Here is a 21,180-nt window from a genome sequence, read left to right on the forward strand (position 1 = left end):
AGCCCAGAAAAGAGAGAGAAGGGGCAGGGCCGAGATTGCAACAGAAAGATAGAAACAAAATACTGGTTTGATCCTTTCTTCTCATTACTATTCTTTCCTGAAAAAGATATTTTAACACTTTGATGTGATTTTTCAGATTGCCTAAGACTACAAAAGTTCGTAACAATATATCCCTAAGGGAAGGAAGAAGGGTGGAGTTCAGGTGTCCATATGAGAACCACTACCTCTGAGTCAGTGCTTTAGACACCCTTTGGCATCTGGGGTCTAACATCTAGTCAATTCAGTATTCTGTGATTAATGACAGAGTTGGGCACCTCTTGATGATGAGTCACCCCACCTGAGGACAGATGTGTCAAGTAGCCAGAAGAGAACACACATTTGTTTACGGACGATTCAAGCAAAATCCTGGATTTAATCGAGGATATAGTCATGTTAACTGGCGTGTAAACCCAGTTCATGAATTTCTCATATATTTCAATGATGTTTTATAAAGGAACACTGATGAAGTCAGACATCTGTGGTCAATATCCAGGAACTACGATTTCTGCGTCATTATTTATTTTTTTCTTCTTAAGCTGAAATAAATTATTTTAATTTCTCATTTTCCTAGGAAATGGTCCATCAATATAGTTTTAAAATTATCTTATAACAATGTAACAATTCTTGTGACTTTTCCCATTTTAAAAAAAAAAAAAAAGTACATTCTACATGCAAACTGTTTCAACACACAAAAATAGTGATAGAGGATGACCAGCTCTTACTTCCCAATAACTTCAGGATCACAGTTCTGAGACACTTGAATCCAAAAGACTAGATGCAACAACTAGAATGAAGAAGAACATAGGAATCAAGGGTGGGATTCATCAGAATGTACTATAAATGACTTCCACTTGGACGCCTATACCCATACTAGTCATCTACTTTTCCCTTGTTATTACTGGACCTGCAGTTTTGGTGCAGTGTATATCATCCTAAGGTAGGTGTCAGTAGGTCAGATGAACTGCCTGTTTCTTCTCATTGACTGAAAGGGGAACCTACAAGGCAAACATCTAAAGCTTAGACAGATAAATCCTATCTAGGGTTTGGAATTTTTGTTCAATTTTTGACTGGACCATATTCTGTTTTCTTTTTTCCTGCTCTATGTTTAATCTCCAAGGCTCAGCTCTGCACTTCTTTGCATGGAGGAGAAGAATTCCACTCAGGTCCATGTGTTCCTCTTGCTAGGGTTCCCATCCTTAGCAGACTTGCATGTATTGTTCTCCATAGTGTTTCTACTGACCTACATTTTAACTGTTTTGGAGAATGTGGTCATCATTGCCCTGATCAAGACAAACTGCGAACTCCACAAACCCGTGTATTTTTTCCTTGGTCACCTCTCCTTCATTGAGGTTTGGTACACCTCAGTCACCATCCCTAAACTCTTGGCAAATTTCATTGCTGAGGACAGGAGTATTTCCGTTGTGGGATGCATAACCCAACTGTTTTTCTTCAGCTCCTTCATGTGTACTGAGTGTGTCCTTCTTTCTGCAATGGCATATGACCGCTATGTGGCCATCTGTCAACCATTGCGCTATCCGGTTATAATGACATACCAAATGTGCGTATACTTGGTAGTTGTCTCCTGGTTCAGTGGGTTCACTGTGTCTTTGATCAAGATTTCCTTCATCTCTCAGTTGAAATTTTGTGGTCCCCGTGTTATCAACCACTTTTTCTGTGATATTAGCCCTGTGCTGAACCTTGCCTGCACTGATATGTCACTGGCAGAGATGGTGGACTTTGTGTTGGCCTTATTCATACTGCTTGTTCCCCTCTTCGTCACTATTGTCTCCTACCTATTAATTATCATGACAATCCTGCACGTCCCCAATACCCAGAGTAAGAAGAAAGCCTTCTCTACATGTTCTTCTCACCTAACTGTGGTCACCATTTTCTTCTCAGCCACACTTTTCATGTATGCCCGTCCCAAGAAGATCGACCCTTTTGATTTGAATAAGCTTGTGTCAGCTGTGTATACTGTTGTCACTCCCATTCTAAACCCCTTCATTTACTGTCTGAGGAACCAGGAAGTGAAAAGAGCACTTAAAAAGGTTATCTGTGAAAAAATTGGTATCTCTAAGGTCTCCAGATCCACCTCTTCTCTCCAAATGTGAAGTTATGATAAACTGAAACTGATAAGCACACCATAAGGATATCTGGCTAATGACTGTTCAAAATGGACACAGACAGTGGAGAATGCTGACAACCTGATCCATCTGAATCAGTCACCCCTAAGACCATCAAGTGAATGGATGAGCCATAATGACTGATACAGAAACCTACTAAAGTGATTCAACAAATTAAACTCTCCCAAGTGCTATGCAAACTAAAAGGGACTGCTGCATAAAGTAGTATAGAATTTGCTGTAGGAAATCTGGGGGTGGAGGGAAAATTTGGGATTAAAGAAAAGAATTGGAAATGTTACAGGTTTTTAAGGAAAAGGCCAAAGGAATATAAAGAAAGATAATCACGCACAGGAAAATGAAGAGGAGATAAAAGGAACTAGTCATGCATAAGCAGGCTGTTGGTTAATACACTTGCCTGGCCAACCACTGCACCTGGTTATCATAATCTGTCCCACTTTTCTATTAAACTATTTTCCTTTCTATGTCCTGCCCCAAGATTTTCCCTTTTATGTGCACATGTGCATATATGTGAGTAATTTGGTAATGTCCTGGTTTGAGGTAAAACAGAACCAATTTTGGTTCAGTGACTTCACTTCTTAGCTGAGCCTCTCTAACAACTGAAATTAACAGCATATTGTGCAGACAATGTTCACTCTCTCAGGGCGATAAGACCTCTGTTTATAGCTGATGCCCAGCCATGGTATGCAGAGAGGCTCTTGCTTATACTTATTGCTATAACAACCAAGGCCAACCAACTTTGTTATTTGCCCCGTTGGAGGGTAGGAAGAGGAAAAGCATAGTGGGGTCCCACCTGCAAGGAGGAGCAGACAGGACAGGTGACCCAAAACTGACCAACAAGGGTATTCCATCCCATCTGCCTCATGCTCAGTATAAAGGCTGAGGGATCAAAGGGTCAGCTCTCTCTTCCTGCAATGGCCAACGTCTGAGGAGGACTCTGTTCGTCTGCATGTGATCCCGATCCTGAATGCAGATCCGGAATCCAGTTCCCGTCCATCACTGAGTCCAGCCTGGGACTGCCCCAGTGCCAGCCAGTGTCGAGATTGTCATCTTGGGAGCTTGATACGGTTTTGTATATATTTCATTATTTCTTTTTTTAATTATTATTAATATTTCATTAAAGTAGTTTAGTTCCTTCTAAACTCGTAAGTCTCTTTTTCCTCCTCTGCCCCTCTCTTTGAAGAGGGGTAGAGGAGAGCATCTTTCGGTCCCATCCAGGGTTCCCCAGGTCCCCAGTAGCCAATTTGGCCTAAACCACGACAGGTAATGAGCATAAAGCTATCAAGTAAGACAAGAGGCCTGAAAGCCAGATTCTGGAGTGGCAGAAGTTTAGGGGGCAAAAATTGGAGAGATTGGTGTCAGGGAGCACAATACTGGAGAGACAATATGTCCGAAGTCTGCCTACTGGACAGACTGGGACTCTGGATGTCAGACATTGAAAATACCGAGGTCCTGGGAAACCAAAACTGGGGAGACAAAAGGTCTGGTAGACAGAGAAACCCATGAAGGGGATTTTCTATTAGCAGAGATCCCCATTCATGCTGTCAGTGTTACATGGAGACCTGTAAAGACAGTGTCCTCCTGTCGGTATTGGTCGGTTTGTGGCTCTGTGTGTGTGTGTATACTTGCACCTATTGGGAATTCATGCTCAGGCTCACTGCTAGTGGTGGTGGACTTGGCAGTGTTATGTTAACGGTTGGACTCAATGATTTTCAAGGTCCTTTCCAACCTAAACCATTCTATGATTCTATCAGGACATGAAAAGGAGGGTAAGGAGCAGTCATTCAACTCCCATGCCCAGGACAGCAGGAATTCCTTAGCTCTTTCAGTAAATTGGATTCAGCTAATTTCAACACAGAATTGAACGCAGCTCTCAGAATCTCTAAAATTTATCAAATTACAAATTGTCTATGTGAGATACAGCAGCTAAATTAACATCCATTCACTCTAATGCAATCATTTTCTCATTAGTTCTTGTCACAGCTAATGTTTCGGCTTCTGGAATTTTTTTAAGGGTTTTGGTAGGGTTTTTTTGGCAATTCCAGGTTCCTCCATTCCAGATTATGTCTGTTTGGAAACTCATCTTCTAGTCTCAGCACCACAGCAGCAATCACAGGCTCAGTTTGGTCATAAAGACTCAGATTAATTGTTTACAAGACATACTTGAAACTCACTTTTTCCGAACAGGTTTTTAGCACATTGTCCTGGTTCTGGCAGGGATGGGGTTAATTTTCCCCAGGAGCCAGCAGGGGATACAGGTATTCCATGCCATGTGAGCCATGCCCAGGTTTGGGGGGGGGAGCTATCTGGGGGAGGGGGCAGGAAGTAGCAGTTTTGAGTGGGCTTCAGCGGTCTGGGTGTCTGGGTCCGGTCAGGGAGCAGCGGCACTGTAATCACGTTCATATATTCCTTTACCGGTGTTATTGTTTTCTCTTGCTTTTGCTGTTTTGTTAAACTGCTTTTATCTCAACCCACGAGTTTCTGCCTTATTCCTTCTGATTCTGCTCACGGCTGTGGGAGTTGCGCGAGCGGCCGCATGGTTCTTTGTTCCCGGCTGGGGCCAAACCACGACACACATGTATACCCATGACATGGCATTGGCACAACAAAAATAGAAAGTTCCACTAGGAGGAAACTATTCCATGAAAACACTGTATGGTCCCAAACTTCACTTTTTTACAGTGGCCAGTGGGGCATAGACTACCTTACACTGTGTCTTGTTACCACTGTGCAATTTCATACCTTCCACAGGGCATTGGTTTCTTACATGCTTAGTAAGAATTGCCCTCATTTCTTTTTTGCCGGATGCTCAAATACCCTTTTAATTTCTTCCTGTTACCTCCAGGGTCACAGAACAGAGATACTGGGAAAAATATTAATAAAAAGTAAAAATCACCACACCTTGCTAATCTTCCACAAACCCCCTTTTTGAATCGAAAAATTTAAACAAGAACATCTACATTTTTTGAGTTGTGCTAGATGGCTAAACACTAGATGGGACCCAAGAGGCACCTACCATAAGCAGTATGCCATGTGGTCATGCGTAGTTTATTCCACAAGGTGCAAGCTGTCATTTATTGGGGAAAAGACGGTCTGCACCAACTGAGTTGGTAGCAGAGATCTCACTTTGGTTTGGTCCACAAAGAAAGCACACGTATGGCCTTTCCCAGCACCACTGCAGAGCTGAGCACAAAGCTGTGTCACACAGAGACACAAACACTTCCTTCACAACTTTCTAGCTAAAAAAAAAAAGTGCATCTCTTCACAAACTGCAGGAACAAAAATTCCTGCTCATTCTGATTCACCCTGCATTGCAATAAAGCTGGTACTGAAAGTGAAGTGTCTTCCTACATTATGCCACAACATATCATTACTTCCAAGTGTATTGCAAAATCTTGTCAAGTCTTCTGTCTGTCTCAGGGGCAGTTGTTTTTAATGGCCAAGAGTGATGAAAGGAGCATGTGAGTGCTCAGGGAGGGTGTACATCGGGACATCTAAGCCTGGATCTCTTCAGTGTCTGTTGCTGACATCCAGGAGGCTGTTCATGTCTTACATTGATACCATGCATGCTCCACAGGATTGACACATATGAAGCAGAAGCAAATGGATTCCTGTGTCTTTCCAGGGGGAGGATGTGCATGTTTCTTATGTGATTCCTATGGATGCCTTTTCTTAGGCAACCAAATCACAGTTGTGCTCTTATAGCAAGTATAGGTTTAAATGCCTCATTGTCCGATGCTTAATGCTATTGCATGGATCTGAACTGTCAAGCTGGAAAGGATGAGATCTTTCTAAACCTGTGGATTGCAAAGGCATGGCTAACCATGTCAAGGTATCATCTCCAGAAATCATACCTGTAGCCGGGAGTTTGCCCTCCGTTCTCTGACTCTAGGCCATTATGCAGACAATTGGGAGTACCCCTTCACTCCATCCTCAGTCATTCAAAAGGCAGACACAGCACCTCTAGTGTCGGAGAGTGTCATATGCTTTTCATCTTACTTGACATGGAACTGCAGTGCAGGCTGAGACTGGTGGTGGGGAATGTCTGTGTAAAGAACCACAGCACCTGAAAATGAAGCACCTATAAACCCCTGCACTGCACATTAAAATTGGGATTTAGTGCATAGGTATAGGTATGTATGTAGTGCCATTAGAAATGTCCATACTTCATAGGCATGAAATACGACAAAGGACCTGCAACAGACCTGTTCAACTCTGGATCCACAGGCAGAGTCTGGGTGGGATACTGTCCTCGTTTGAGGTAAAATAGAACCAATTTTCTGTTCAGTAATTTTACTTTGCAACTAAGCCTCTTCTAACTAACTGAACTCACTGAAATTAACAGCATATTGTGGAGACACTGTTTGTTCTCAGAGTGATAAGACCAGATTAGCTGTAATTTATGCCAATAAATTATATCTTTCTTATACTTACTGTTATAACAACCCAGGCCAGCTAACTTAGTTATTTGCCCCCTTGGAGGGTTGGAAGCGGAAAAGCATAGAGGGTCCCACCCGCGGGGAGGAGCAGACAGCATGGGTGACCCAAAACCGACCAACAGAGTATTCTATCCCATCTGCCTCACAGTATCAAAGCTGAGGGATCAAAGGCTCAGCACACTTTCTTCAATGGGCGGCATCCAAGGAGGACTCTGTCTGTCTGTCTGCCTTTGCTCCCGATCCGTCCGTTCCTGAATCCAGATAAGGAATCCAATTCCTGTACATTGCTGAGTCCAGTCTGGGACTTTCCTGGTGCCTACCGGTGACGTGACTGTCATCCCAAATCTCGATACTGGTTTTGTGTATATTGTACATATTTCATTATTTTCTATTTACAATTTTATTAATATTTCATTGAAGTAGACTGTTTTCTTCTAAACTCATAAGTCTCTTTCACTCTCCCTCCTCTCCTTGCAGAGAGAGGTGGGGGAGAGCATGTGTCATTTGTTTCAGAAGCCAGTCCAGCCAAAACAGATGCTTGAAGTCATTTCACATATCTATAGTAGTCTAGGTACATGAAAATCAATTGTTTCATCATTGACGATAATGTGAATCTGGAAAAGCAGCAAGACATATACATGCATTTCATAGAATGATTGGGTTGGAAGGGACCCTAAAGGTTCCCAGGTTCAGAGACTTGGGATTGTTCAGTGTGGAGAAGAAAAGTCTCCAGGCAGACCTTATTGCAGCCTTCTGGTACCTGAAGGGGACATACAGGAAAGATGGGGACAGACGTTTTAGTAGGGCCTGTTGCAATAGGACAAGGGATTATTGCTTCAAAGTGAAAGAGGGAAGATTTAGACTAGATGAAAGGAAGAAATTTTTTACAATGAGGGTGCTGAAACACTGCTACAGATTGCCCAGAGAGATGGGAGATGCACCATCCCTGGAAACAAAGTCAGGTCGCAGGGCGCTCTGAGCAACGTGATCTAGTTGAAATTGTCCCTGCTTCTTGCAGGAAAGGTTGGACTAGATGACCTTTAAAGATCCTGTCCAACACAAACTAAAGATCATCTAGTTCTAAACCCCCTGCCTTATCCACTTGGTGGTCCATCTGCACATCCATGTCACTCCAAGGTAGACTATACAGAGCACATTGAAGTATACAGATGTCAGCAAGATAAGCCACACTGCTAAATCTAGTAGGAGTGAAGCTCACATCCAATTTTAAGTTTACATTTACATCTAGGTTCATGAGTAAGGTTCCCCTTATACTTAACGAAAAGAAAAGATCCCTCCAGAGGGCTGACTCAAGTCCAGTGTTGATAACATCATTTTCAGGCTACACCCACACAAAATTCAACAATTGCTTGCTCTCTTCCGCATATAAAATGGTTTGAGTCCTAAACATAGCCATCAAGTGATTTTTTAATACGTTCAGTTATCCGGGACATCTGTGTGGGTCTGTCACCTATGTCTCATGTCCTACAAGACACATACAGGCTTCTGTATTGGAAGCTGGAGACCAGACGGGGTACCATAGGAAGTCTAAAAATGATGGAAGACGCATCAAGTCCGTGACTATGTCCTCTGATTTATATCTATGCAATTAATTTCTAAATGTGTTAAAGTACATGTGATAACCAGTAGCTTTTCAGTCTCTTGTAATAGAGTGTCCTTTTGACCCCTTTACTTACAAATATGAGAGGTGGAGTAACCACATGCTGAGCCTTGTCCTTGTTGGAGTCACTTTCCTCCAGCAAAAGGTTTTCTCCCTAACATTTTTTTCAGGGCAACTTTTACCTCCTGGTTCCTAAGAGTGTAGATCAAGGGGTTCAGAGCTGGGGTGACAGCGCTGTACATGAGAGACATGTTTCAAAGTAAGCAAGTGACTAGCTAGTGTGGGAAAGAGATCTTTGTTCTGAGAGGAAAAAAATCAGATCATGTCTCGACCTGAATCCTGTCTCTCCCATCCAGGAAGGACACTTCCAGGAGACACATCTCCTCCCCTCCAATCATAAGGTACTAACTTTTTTCTCGACTCATATTTGAGGAGTTTATTGTGGATATTTTTGGTGGGGTTTTTTTTTGAGGGGGGGTTCGGGGGTGTAGGGGGGAAGTTTCAGTCCATCACTTTTGCTTTGATAGAGAGGAAAACAAATTTCTTTTTTCCCAAGCCAGAGACTTTCTGTACTTATGGACCTGGAGGTATAATGATGGGGGAGGGTGAGAATTTTATAATCTGCTTTTGTAATATTCCTACTCTGAGTCAGCTTTACTTTTTTTGTTTGCAAGGACAGAGTTACAACAACTATAATTTATACTAATATGCTGAGTAAAAATGGCCAGATATTGGTTGTGGTGGTGTGGTAACTAAGAGTAAGACTGTCCTGGTTTCAGCTGGGATAGAGTTAATTTTCTGCCTGGTAGCTGCTGTGTTTTGGATTTAGTATCAGAATAATCCTGATAACACGTTGCTGTGAATGGAAATATTTGACACATTTATGAGTTAGCAGTGATTTAACATTTATGAATGATTTGAGGTAGATCAAGAGGTTGAATTCTAGCAGCACTTAATCATTAACTGATTTAAAGGCATACAAAGTGATTTAACAAAATAACTGAACAGCAACTTAATTACAGATTCAAACATGGCAAGATGCACACTAACGTACTATAAGGTATCCTAAATCAAGACATATACATGTAAGCAAAAGCACAGATCTCAAATTAATGAATATACACATAAGCAAGCATATAATTGCACGCGCGCGCACAGCCCACCCCCCTCTCCCCCGGTCTATAACCTCTGACATCAAAGATCCCTTATTATTGCACAATTCTAACAAACCAGCTGGTACCCCTTCTAACCTCTCTGTGTTCATGGACAAACAGAAGAAGATCCACATCCATAAAGCTAATGTATATATATCATAAACATATAAGTGGAAAGGTGAACGAAAGAGAGATTAGTCTATAGTTAAAATTTCCCTTTTCTTGAGTTAGAGTAAATACTCACAATGCATTGGCATTCCTCAACGGGTGATAATTGAGGCTCAAGAAGGGTTGTCTCGCCCTGGCCTTCCAGTCCTTGAGGTGTCTGCCTGAGTGGTGTCCCAACTCAGGGGAGACGCTGGCTGCAGCCTGCTGCTATCCAGTAGAGCTCCAAGGGTCTTTACTAGAATCGCTGCTTACAGGATCTGAGATAATTGACTTTCATCAGGTACTTTTCCACTCTGGCTCAGCTCGAACAATGGAGTATTCCAGTACTTTCCATTGGTTATGCAAGCCGGGACTTGCTAGGACTTGTGGTCCTGGTACCCCCCTCCATGGCCACGATCCATACGTTGCCAGGAGTGATCGATTATAGTTACTATTTTCAAACACTAAGAGCCATGAGAACCAGGCACACTAGGGGGTTGCCATAGTGTACTAGTCTATTGCTCCCCACTTTCAAATGGTAGGAGCCATGGGAACCAGGGACACTAAGGGGTTGCCGTAGTGTTCTACTCCGTTGCTCTCCACCTTTTCTTTCTTTTGTGTTAGACCATTATGTATTGTTCTGGTCATTGTATTATTATGTGGCCCAGACGGGGAGGAAATCATGCCAAGTACCGAGAGTCCTAAGGGGAGTGGGGTGGGGGAATTGCACTACCACACATGTATTGTTTTATTTGTTGCTAAGTAATGGTTATATTAAGTAAAGGACTTTTTCAGCTTCCCATAAATGCTAGAAAGAGCATAGAAAGGACAAGCTGGCCAAAGGTATATTACATACCGTAGACGTCATGCTCAGTATATAAATGCTTGGAGAAAAGGAGGCTGAGGGGAGACCTTATCACCCTCTACAACTACGTTAAAGGAGGCTGTAAAGAGGTGGGGGCTGACCTCTTCTCCCTGGTAAAAAGTGAGAGGACGAGAGGAAATGGATTCAAGTTATGTCAGGGGAGATTTAGACTGGATATTAGGAAACATTTTTTCACTAAAAGGGTTATTAGACATTGGAATAGGCTGCCCAGGGAGGTGGTGGATTCTCCATCCCTGGAGGTGTTTAAAAAAAGGGTAGAGGTGGTACCTAGGGACATAGTTTAGAGGTGGTTTTATCAGGGTAGGTTGATGGTTGAACTTGATGATCTTAAAGGTCCTTTCCAACCTTAGCGATTCTATGTGGCCTCACCAGGGAAGAGTAGAGGAGAAGGATGACCTCCCTCGACCTGCTGGCCACACTCATCTTGATGCACCCCAGGATGCCGTTGGCTTTCTTGGCCACCAGGGCACACTGCTGGCTCATGGTCATCTCGTTGTCCACCAGGACACCCAGGTCCCTTTCCACAGAGCTGCTCTCCCAGCCGGTCGCCCCCAACCTGTACCGGTGCATGGGGTTATTCCTCCCCAGATGCAGTACCTTAACCTTGCCCTTGTTGAATTTCATAAGGTTTCTCTCTGCCCAACTCTCCAGCCTGTCCAGGTCACGCTGTAAGGCGGTACAGCATTCTGGTGTGTCAGCTGCTCCTCCCAAGTTTGTGTCATCAGAAAACTTGCTGATGGTACACTCTATCCCTTCATCCAGATCATTGATGAATATACTGAACAGGACTGGACCCAGTACTGACCCCTCAGGGACACCACTCATTACTGACCTCCAACTCGCCTCTGTGACACTAACCACCACCCTCTGAGCTCTATCTGTCAGCCAGTTCTCAATCCACCGTGCTGTCCATTCACCTCACCCACACTTCCTAAGCTTGCCTGCGAGGATGATGTGGGAGACAGTGTCAAAGCCTTGCCGAAGTCAAGGTAGACAACATCCACTTCCCCCCTCCATCCACCCATCCAGTCACGCCATTGTAGAAGGCTATCAGATTAGTCAGACATGACTTCCCCTTGGTGAATATGTGTTGACTACTTCTGATAACCTTCTTTTCTTCCAGATGCTTTGAGATGGTGCCCAGAACAAGCTGTTTCATCATCTTTCCAGGGATGGAGGGGAGGCTGACCGGCCTGTAGTTTCCCGGGTCATCCTTCTTGCCCTTTTTGAAGACTGGAGTGACATTGGCTCTCCTCCAGTCCTCAGGCACCTCACCTGCTCTCCAGGAAGTTTCAAAGATGATGGAGAGTGGCCCAGCAATGACTTCCCCCAGCTCCCTCAGCACTCGTGGGTGCATCCAATCAGGGCCCATGGACTTGTGGATATGCAGTTTACCTAACTGATCTCTAACTTGTTCCTCATCAACCAAGGGAAAGTCTTGCTTCCTCCAGACTTTCTCTGTTACACGCAAAGTCTGGGACTCGTATATATAATAAATATATATTTGTCTCCGCTAGTTATAAATTAATCCTTACTAGGTAAGAGGTGGATTTCTGAATTCTAGATTTTCAAAGTCAGATGTGATGTGGTTGATTTAATAATAAATTAAACAATTTGCATTATTCATTTCTAGCTGAATGCCTCCTTCTTGGAGGAAGGGCTGGGATTTTTTTTTTTTTATAAGTAACAAAATCACCAAGAACGTATGGAGTTGTAAAGATGGAGCTAAATAAATAAATTAGTAAAATGTGAGCAAATTAGGCAAGTATTTTCTTGTCTCCTCCCCAAATGATGTTAGAAAAACTAAGTATGAGCTGGCCAAAACTGGTTTCAGGGGTAACGAAGAGAACAAAGAACAAATAGCTAAGATACATAGAACAGAACCCATACAGATAATCTGGATCTAACATGGAGTTGCAGATGAGCAAAGAAAGAGCAAAGCTTAAAAGTATGTTAGCAAACATAGCAAACATAGAACTTAACGTTAATCCTTTATCCTTCTGGAATGCTATTCAGAGCCCAGTTGGGACGCTCCATAGGGCCTAAAATGTTTCCCTACCCCTATGTTTACATTACTGAATACCAGTCCTAGACTACCTCTATGAAAAATGGAAAAATATAGGCACTTCCCACTGCCATCCCAGTTGTCTGGAGAACTACTTCATACAGAATGATTGCTATCTGGAGGTGTTTGTGACTTCTGATGTTCTCAGGACATTTAAAGTGTCATTGGGTTCTTTGCAAGTTATGTCAGAGTTAGCATGACATTCAGGAATTAGCATGTTAGGTCAGGATTTGCTTGGAGCCGTGCATTGCTAATTTCCATCTTTTTCTCTCTTGAGTTTTCTTTCTTGAAGAAATGTGGTTCTTAATGGGCTAGATATGACTTCTCCTCAAACTGTGCCACCAGGAATAAAAAACTCACATGCTTGTGCTTTGAAGCTGTGCAGAAACAATGCTTTCACATTACAGGCTGCCTTCTCTACAAACACAAGCTAAAGAGCATCAGCATGGAGTCTCCCTCTGGCTAGAGGGTCCTTGATTTCTATTTGCTGATGAATCAGTTGAAGAACAACTTACAGTGGATCTCTAACCTTCAGATCACAGAATCATAGACTTGTTATGCCCGAAAAAGACCTGTAAGGTCATCAAGTCCAACTGTTATCTAACTCTGCCAGGCCCACTTCTAAACCATGTCCCTGGGCACCATATCTAGATGCCTTTTAAACACACCCAAGGATGGCAACTCAACCCCTTCCCTGGGCAGCCTGTTCTAGTCTTTGATAACCCTTTCAGTGGAGAAGTTTTTCCTAATGTCTAACTTAAACCTCCCCTGGCGTAACTTGACACCATTTCCTCTTGTTCTGTTGGTTGTAACTTGTGAGAAGAGACCAACGCACACCTCTCTACAACCTACTTTCAGGTAGCTGTAGAGAGCTATAAGGTCTCCCCTCAGCCTCCTTTTCTTCAGACTAAACAACGCCAAGTCCCTAAGCCACTCCTCACAAGACTTCTTCTCAAGACCCTTCAGCGGCTTAGTTGCCCTTCTCTGAACCCTCTCCAGCACATCAATGTCTTTCCTATACTGCGGGCCCAAAATTGAACATGGTAGTCAAGGTGCAGCCTCACCAGTGCCGAGTACAGTGGGACAATCACTTCTCCGGCCCTGCGGGCTACACTAATCCTGATACAGCCCAGGATGCTGTTGGCCTTCTTGGCCACCTGGGCACACTGCTGGCTCATGTTCAGCTGGCTGTCAATCAACACCCCCAGGTCCTTTTCTGCCAGGCAGGTTTTTCAGCCACTCTCCTCCCCCCAAGCCTGTAGCGCTGCGTAGGGTTGTTGTGATCCAAGTGCAGGACTTGGCCCTTGTCCTTGTTGAAGCTCATTCTATTGGCCTCAGCCCATTGATCCAGCCTATCCAGGTGCGTCTGAAGAGCCCTCCTACCCTCAAGCAGATCAACACTCCTGCCTAACTTGGAGTCATCTGCAAACTTACTGAGGGTGCTCTCAATCTCCTCGTCAAGATCATTAATGAAGATGTTAAAGAGGAGTGGCCCTACCACTGAGCCCTGTGGAACAGCACTTGTGACTGGCTGCCAACTGAATTTAATTCCATTCAACACCCCACCCCGGGCCTGGCCATCCAGCCAGCGTCTCATCCAGCAGAGTGTACGCCTGCCCAAGCCTTCGGTAGACATTTCTTTTCATGAGAATGCTGTGGGGAAGAGTATCAAAGGCTTTACTGAAGTAGTCTAGGTAAATAACATGCACAGCCTTTCCCTTGTTTACCAAGTGGCTCACCTTGTCATAGAAGGAGACCAGGTTAGTTAAGCAAGATCTGACCTTCATGAACCCATGTTGACTGGGCCTGATTGTCTGGTTGTCCTGTAAATAGTATGTAATGGCACTCAGGATGATCTGCTCCATAACATTCCCTGGCACTAAGCTCAGACTGACAGTTCTGTAGTTCCCCAGATCCTCTTTCCAGCCTTTCTTGTAGATGGGCATCACATCTGCTAATCTCCTGTCCATTGAGACCGCCCCGGTTAGCCAGGACTGCTGATAAATTGTGAAGAGTGGTCTGGTGAGCACATCTGCCAACTCCTTCAGCACTCTTGGGTGTAACCCATCTGGCTCTATAGACTTGTGTATGTCTAGGTGGTGCAGGAGTTCACCAACCATTTCCTTTTGGATATGGAGGTCTCAACCTGTTCCCCATTCCTGTCTTCCAGCTCAAAGGGCTGGATACCCAGCAAACAACTAGTCCTGCTATTAAAGACTGAGGTAAAGAAGGCGTTAAGTACCTCAGCCTTTTCCTTGTCCTTAGTCACTGTGTTTCCCCCTGCACCCAATAAAGGAAGAAGATTCTCCTTAGTCCTCCTTTTGTTGTTAATGTATTTATAGAAACATTTTTTGTTGTCTTTTACAGCAATAGACAGATTGAGTTCTTGTTGGGCTTTAGCCCTTCTAATTTTCTCCCTGCATAGCTTCACTGCATCTTTGTGGTCCTCCAGAGTGGGCCCCCACCTTTTCCAAAGGTCAAACTCTCCTTTTTTTCCTGAGTTCCAGCCAAAGCTCTCCGTTCAGCCAGGCTGGTCTTCTACCCTGCTGGCCCATCTTTTGGGTCATGGGGATAGCCTGTTCCTGCTCTTTTAAGACTTCCTTCTTGAGGAGTGCCCAACCTTCCTGGACTCCTTTGCCCTTCAGGACGGCCTTCCAACAGACTCTGCCGATCAGTATCCTGAACAGAGCAAAGTCTGCCCTACAGAAGTCCAAGGTGGCAGTTCTGCTAACTCCTCTCCTTACTTCACCAAGAATTGAAAACTCTATTATTTCATGATCCCTGTGCCCAAGACGGCGTCCAACTGTTACATCTCCTACAAGTTCTCTGTTAACAAGCAGCAGGTCTAGGAGGGCGCCCTCTCTAGTTGGCTCCTTCACCAGCTGTGTCAGGAAGTTATCTTCCACACACTCCAAGAGCCTCTGAGATTGTTCCCTCTCTACTGTATTTTATTCCCAGCACACATCTGGGAGGTTGAAGTCCCCCATGACAACAAAAGTTAGTGATCGTGAAACCTGTCCCATCTGCTTATAGAGTATTTCATCAGCCTCATCTTCCTGATTGGGCAGTTTGTAACAAAATCCCTCCACTATATCTGCCTTGTTGGCCTTCCCCTTGATTCTTAGCCATAGAGACTTGACTTTATCATCACCAACATTAAGTATCAGATGTTCATATCTCTCCCTGACATAGAGGGCCACTCTGTTGCCTCTCCTTTCTCACCTGTCCCTTCTGAAAAGTTGGTAGTCATCAATTGCAGCACTCCAGTCATTTAAGTTGTCCCACCACATTTCTGTGATGGCAACCTCATTGTAGTTTTCTTGTTGCACAATGGCCTCCAGTTCATCCTGCTTGTTGCTCGTGCTGCATGCATTGGTATAGATGCACTTCAGCTGGGCTAATGATCCTGCTGCCTTCCTGGAGGGAGAGGCCCTAGTTCCCACCAGACCAGTCTCAGATGCTTCCATGCCTATTCCAGATGCTTACCAGCATATCAACTGTTGTGTCTTTGCTGTCTAAGTTTTGGGGATAGGTCCTCAATCTTGAAAGATTTGTTGAAAAACAAGCAGCCGGACGGAATCTGTTTTTCAGTTAATCTATTAATCTATCTAACAATTCACAGTCTTCATCCCCCCATCCTAGATGGACTTATTCCACCCCAGGTGCAGGATTTTGCACTTTGTCTTGTTGAGATTCATGACGTTCTAGTTGACCCATTTCTCTAGTCTGTTGAGGTTCCTCTGGGTGGCAGCATGACTTTCTGGTGTATCAGCTACTGCTCCCAGTTTTGTGCTAGCAGCAAATTTGCTGAGGCTGCCATCATACAGATAATTAATGAAGTGTCAAACAGGATTGGACACAGTACTGACCCCTGGGGTGCACCATTAGTTACTGGCCTCCAACTAGATTTTGTGCCATTGATCACAACCCTATGGGCCTGACCATTCAGCTAGTTTCCAATCCACCTCACTATCTGCTCGTCCAGCCCACAATTCATCAGTTTCTCTATAAGGATCCTATGGAAGACAGCATCAAAAGCCATTCTGGAATCAAGGTAAACAACATCACAAAATCCCAAAATCACACAATGGTTGAGGTTGGAAGGGACCTCTGGAGGTCCTGGGGAGTTACCCTGTACAGCATCCTGGACAGGGGGCACATGGATCTCCTACAGGCCAGCTGTATCGTTGGAAGATCCCCCATTTTTCTCCCCAAACCTTGCGGTTTATATTTCCTGATTCTGTGGGGGTGCAGGATTATGCCTGAGTGGATTACACTATCTGGGATATTTACCTCTGGTGGTGTGATAGCTAAGTCTCTGTTGCCAATTTGTGATGTCTAGCGCTCAAAGTCATGGAAATAGTGGTGGGATGGGACTCAGGGCATTTTGTTTGTTAAGGGCCATTTGGTTTTGGTTCTTATATGCAATCTTGAGATAACCCCTGGCTGAGCTGTTTTGCAGCTCCCCCAAGTTATCTCTGCATAGACAAGGCAAGGCGGAGATGAAGCGCAGTGGGATGACAACTCCCTGCATCTCACCTTTTGTGCTCTGAAACTGGTTTGGCTGGGTGCTCCCATACAGGGACCGTAAAGATCACCTAGTTCCAACCGCTTTGCCATGGGCAGGGACACCTTCCACTAGACTAGATTGCTACAAGCCCTGTCCAACCTGGCCTTGAATACCTCCAGGGAGGGGCCCTCCACAACAAGTCTGGGCGGCCTGTTCCAGTGTCTCACCACCCTCCAAGTAAAGAATTTTTTCTTAATATCTAATCTAAATCTACCCTCTTATGTATGCCTGGTATTCCCTGACCTAATGTTCTCATCCTTGCTCCAGAACTCTCGCCCTGGTCTCTAGGACGTGGGATTCCTGAAGGCTGGTCTTGCTAGTAAAGACCAAGGAAAAGGCTGCATTCAGTACGTTGGCCTTTTCCATATCCCGTGTCACCAGGTCCCCCAACTCGTTCAACCATGAGCACCCATTCTCCCTCGTCTGACTTTTGTCACCTTTGTACTAAGAGAAGCCCTTCTCCCTGTCTGGCCAGATTCAACTCCATTTCAGCTTTGACTTTCCTAACTGCATTTCTGCATGCTCAGACAGAGAAAGAACATTTGAAAAATAGTAATTCTTAATTATCTCATGCACTTTCCTCTTGCAAACTGCCAGCCAGATGCTTTAGGCAATATACCTGTGTGGCTGATCAAAAAATCCCCACCCATGCACATGCATGCATGCACACGCACCACAAACTGAAGGAATGCTCTGACGAGGCAAGCAGAGGCTAGGAGCCCTTGAGGCTCAGGGGAGGATGAAGGAGCAACTGTTCACAGCTGAAAAGAAAGCAAAATCATCTCAATATGAAAAGAAACTGGAGGGTACTTTTTTATTATTTATTTTTTGGCAAATGGGCAAAATCTTTAACAACCAGTTGTAACTAAATGCAGATCTAGAGCAGGCCAAAATTCATATTGGGGTTATGCTTATTGTTAAAGTAACATAGCTTGTGTCGAGGTTTAGGCCAAATTGGCTACTGGGGACCTGGGGAACCCTGGATGGGACCGAAAGATGCTCTCCTCTACCCCTCTTCAAAGAGAGGGGCAGAGGAGGAAAAAGAGACTTACGAGTTTAGAAGGAACTAAACTACTTTAATGAAATATTAATAATAATTAAAAAAAGAAATAATGAAATATATACAAAACCGTATCAAGCTCCCAAGATGACAATCTCGACACCGGCTGGCACTGGGGCAGTCCCAGGCTGGACTCAGTGATGGACGGGAACTGGATTCCGGATCTGCATTCAGGATCGGGATCACATGCAGACGAACAGAGTCCTCCTCAGACGTTGGCCATTGCAGGAAGAGAGAGCTGACCCTTTGATCCCTCAGCCTTTATACTGAGCATGAGGCAGATGGGATGGAATACCCTTGTTGGTTAGGTTTGGGTCACCTGTCCTGTCCGCTCCTCCCATACCATGGCTGGGCATCAACTATAAACATAGGTCTTATCACCCTGAGAGAGTGAACATTGTCTGCACAATATGCTGTTAATTTCAGCCTAGCTAAGAAGTGAAGTCACTGAACCAAAATTGGTTCTGTTTTACCTCAAACCAGGACAATTTATTAGGGTGGAAGCAAGCCTTGCCAGGCCCAGAAATTTGTCGATGACCCAGCAGCGTCCCAAGTGAGAGCTGGATGAGCTGACCAGAAGAATTTGCAGCCACATGGCTGCATACCCTGACCCGTCAGGGATGCTTCTGTCTGACCTCTGTCCCTAAAGTGGACTGTTTCCTGAAAGGACTGCAGCACGGGGAGAGGCCATGATGGAGCAGGTTTATCCTGAAAGGACCACAACCCCCAGAGAGGACCCACGCTGGAGCAGAGAAGCATGAGGAGGAAGGGGCAGCAGAGACAAACTGTTGTGTGACCACAATGCCCCACTGCTTGGAGGGGGAGGAGGTGGAAGATTTGGGAATGAAGGAATGAAGTTGAGCCCAGGAGAAAGGGGAAGGTGGGGAGAAGGTGTTTTAGTTTTGTCTTTGTTTCTCACCATCCCATCTGCTTTAACAGGCAATAAATTAAATTAATTTTCCCCCAGTCCAGTATATTTTAAACGTGATGGTAATTGGTAAGTGATCTTCCTGCCTCGATCTTGACCCATAAGCTTTTTCACCTAATTTTCTCCCCCTGTCCTGTCCTATTGAGGAGAGGGAGTGAGAGAGCATCTGGGTGGGTGCCTGGCAGCTGGCCAAAGAAAGCCCACCACACGTGGCTAAAGATATTTGCATTCACGCGAGTGAGAGAATGCGAGAATTCTCACAAAAGAGACAGCCATGTAACTCATGGCAGACCAGAAGCAGGATGAGATCCTGCTATACATGCTGTACAGTCAGGGAGTACAAGGGCTCAAGACTGAAATCTTTTGAAACAGGAGCATACTAATGGCTCCTCCTACATCTGGGTCGGGGCAATCCCAAGCCCAGATACAGGCTCGGTGGGGTATGGCTGGAGAGCAGCCCTGACGAGAAGGACCTGGGCATGCTGATTGACCAGGAGCTCAGCATGAGTCAGCAATGTGCAATCGCAGCCCAGAAGGCCAACCGTATCCTGGGCTGCATCAAAAGAAGTGTGGCCAGCAGGACAAGGGAGGTGATTCTGACCCTCTGCTCCACTCTCGTGAGACCCCACCTGGAGTACTGCGTCCAGCTCTGGAGTCCTCAACATAAGACAGACATGGACCTGCTGGAGCGTGTCCAGAGGAGAGCCACGAGGATGATCCGAGGGCTGGAGCATCTCTCCTATAAGGAGAGACTGAGAGAGTTGGGGCTGTTCAGCCTGGACAAGAGAAAGCTGCGGGGAGAACTTATTGCAGCCTTCCAGTACCTAAAGGGGGCCTACAGGAGAGCTGAGGAGGGACTTTTTACTAGGGCATGTGGTGATAGGAGGAGGGGGAATGGCTTCAAACTGGAAGAGGGCAGGTTTACATTAAACATTAGGAAGATTTGTCTTTGTTTCTCACCATCCCATCTGCTTTAACAGGCAATAAATTAAATTAATTTTCCCCCAGTCCAGTATATTTTAAACGTGATGGTAATTGGTAAGTGATCTTCCTGCCTCGATCTTGACCCATAAGCTTTTTCACCTAATTTTCTCCCCCTGTCCTGTCCTATTGAGGAGAGGGAGTGAGAGAGCATCTGGGTGGGTGCCTGGCAGCTGGCCAAAGAAAGCCCACCACACGTGGCTAAAGATATTTGCATTCACGCGAGTGAGAGAATGCGAGAATTCTCACAAAAGAGACAGCCATGTAACTCATGGCAGACCAGAAGCAGGATGAGATCCTGCTATACATGCTGTACAGTCAGGGAGTACAAGGGCTCAAGACTGAAATCTTTTGCAACAGGAGCATACTAATGGCTCCTCCTACATCTGGGTCGGGGCAATCCCAAGCCCAGATACAGGCTCGGTGGGGTATGGCTGGAGAGCAGCCCTGACGAGAAGGACCTGGGCATGCTGATTGACCAGGAGCTCAGCATGAGTCAGCAATGTGCAATCGCAGCCCAGAAGGCCAACCGTATCCTGGGCTGCATCAAAAGAAGTGTGGCCAGCAGGACAAGGGAGGTGATTCTGACCCTCTGCTCCACTCTCGTGAGACCCCACCTGGAGTACTGCGTCCAGCTCTGGAGTCCTCAACATAAGACAGACATGGACCTGCTGGAGCGTGTCCAGAGGAGAGCCACGAGGATGATCCGAGGGCTGGAGCATCTCTCCTATCTTACCAGCAACTTTATTCAAATCATATTCTTTGTCCCAGTAGTCTACATGAACATTCAGCCTGGAGAAGAGAAGGCTCCGGGGAGATCTTATTGCGGCCTTCCAGTACCTAAAGGGGGCCTACAGGAGAGCTGGGGAAGGACTTTTTACTACGGCATGTAGTGACAGGACGAGGGAAAGTGGCTTTAAACTGGAAGAAGGCAGTTTTAGATTAAACATTAGGAAGAAGTTTTTTACTTTGAGGGTTGTAAGGCACTGGAACAGGTTTCCCAGAGAGGTTGTTGAGGCCCCATCCCTGGAAGTGTTCAAGGCCAGGCTGGATGTGGCCTTGGGCAACCTGGTCTAGTGGGAGGTGTCCCTGCCCATGGCAGGGGGGTTGGAACTCAATGATCTTCAAGGTCCTTTCCAACCTAAACCA

General features: G+C 45.1%; 1 protein-coding gene across 1 annotated transcript; it reads left to right on the forward strand.

Annotated features, from left to right (window-relative positions):
• Nucleotides 1-1,178: 1,178 nt before the first annotated feature.
• LOC104293609 (olfactory receptor 6B1-like) lies at nucleotides 1,179-2,150 on the forward strand. The gene has a single exon (XM_009893123.1). It carries the CDS (start codon nucleotides 1,179-1,181, stop codon nucleotides 2,148-2,150), a length of 972 nt encoding a protein of 323 aa, XP_009891425.1.
• The last annotated feature ends 19,030 nt before the right edge of the window (nucleotides 2,151-21,180 follow it).

Source organism: Charadrius vociferus, unplaced genomic scaffold (genome assembly GCF_000708025.1).
Source record: "Charadrius vociferus isolate BGI_N301 unplaced genomic scaffold, ASM70802v2 scaffold399, whole genome shotgun sequence".
In the NCBI taxonomy this organism is placed as follows: domain Eukaryota; kingdom Metazoa; phylum Chordata; class Aves; order Charadriiformes; family Charadriidae; genus Charadrius; species Charadrius vociferus.

Bases quoted from the DNA above. Each gene is read 5' to 3' on its own strand.
- LOC104293609 (XM_009893123.1), top strand. From the start codon at position 1,179: ATGGAGGAGAAGAATTCCACTCAGGTCCATGTGTTCCTCTTGCTAGGG.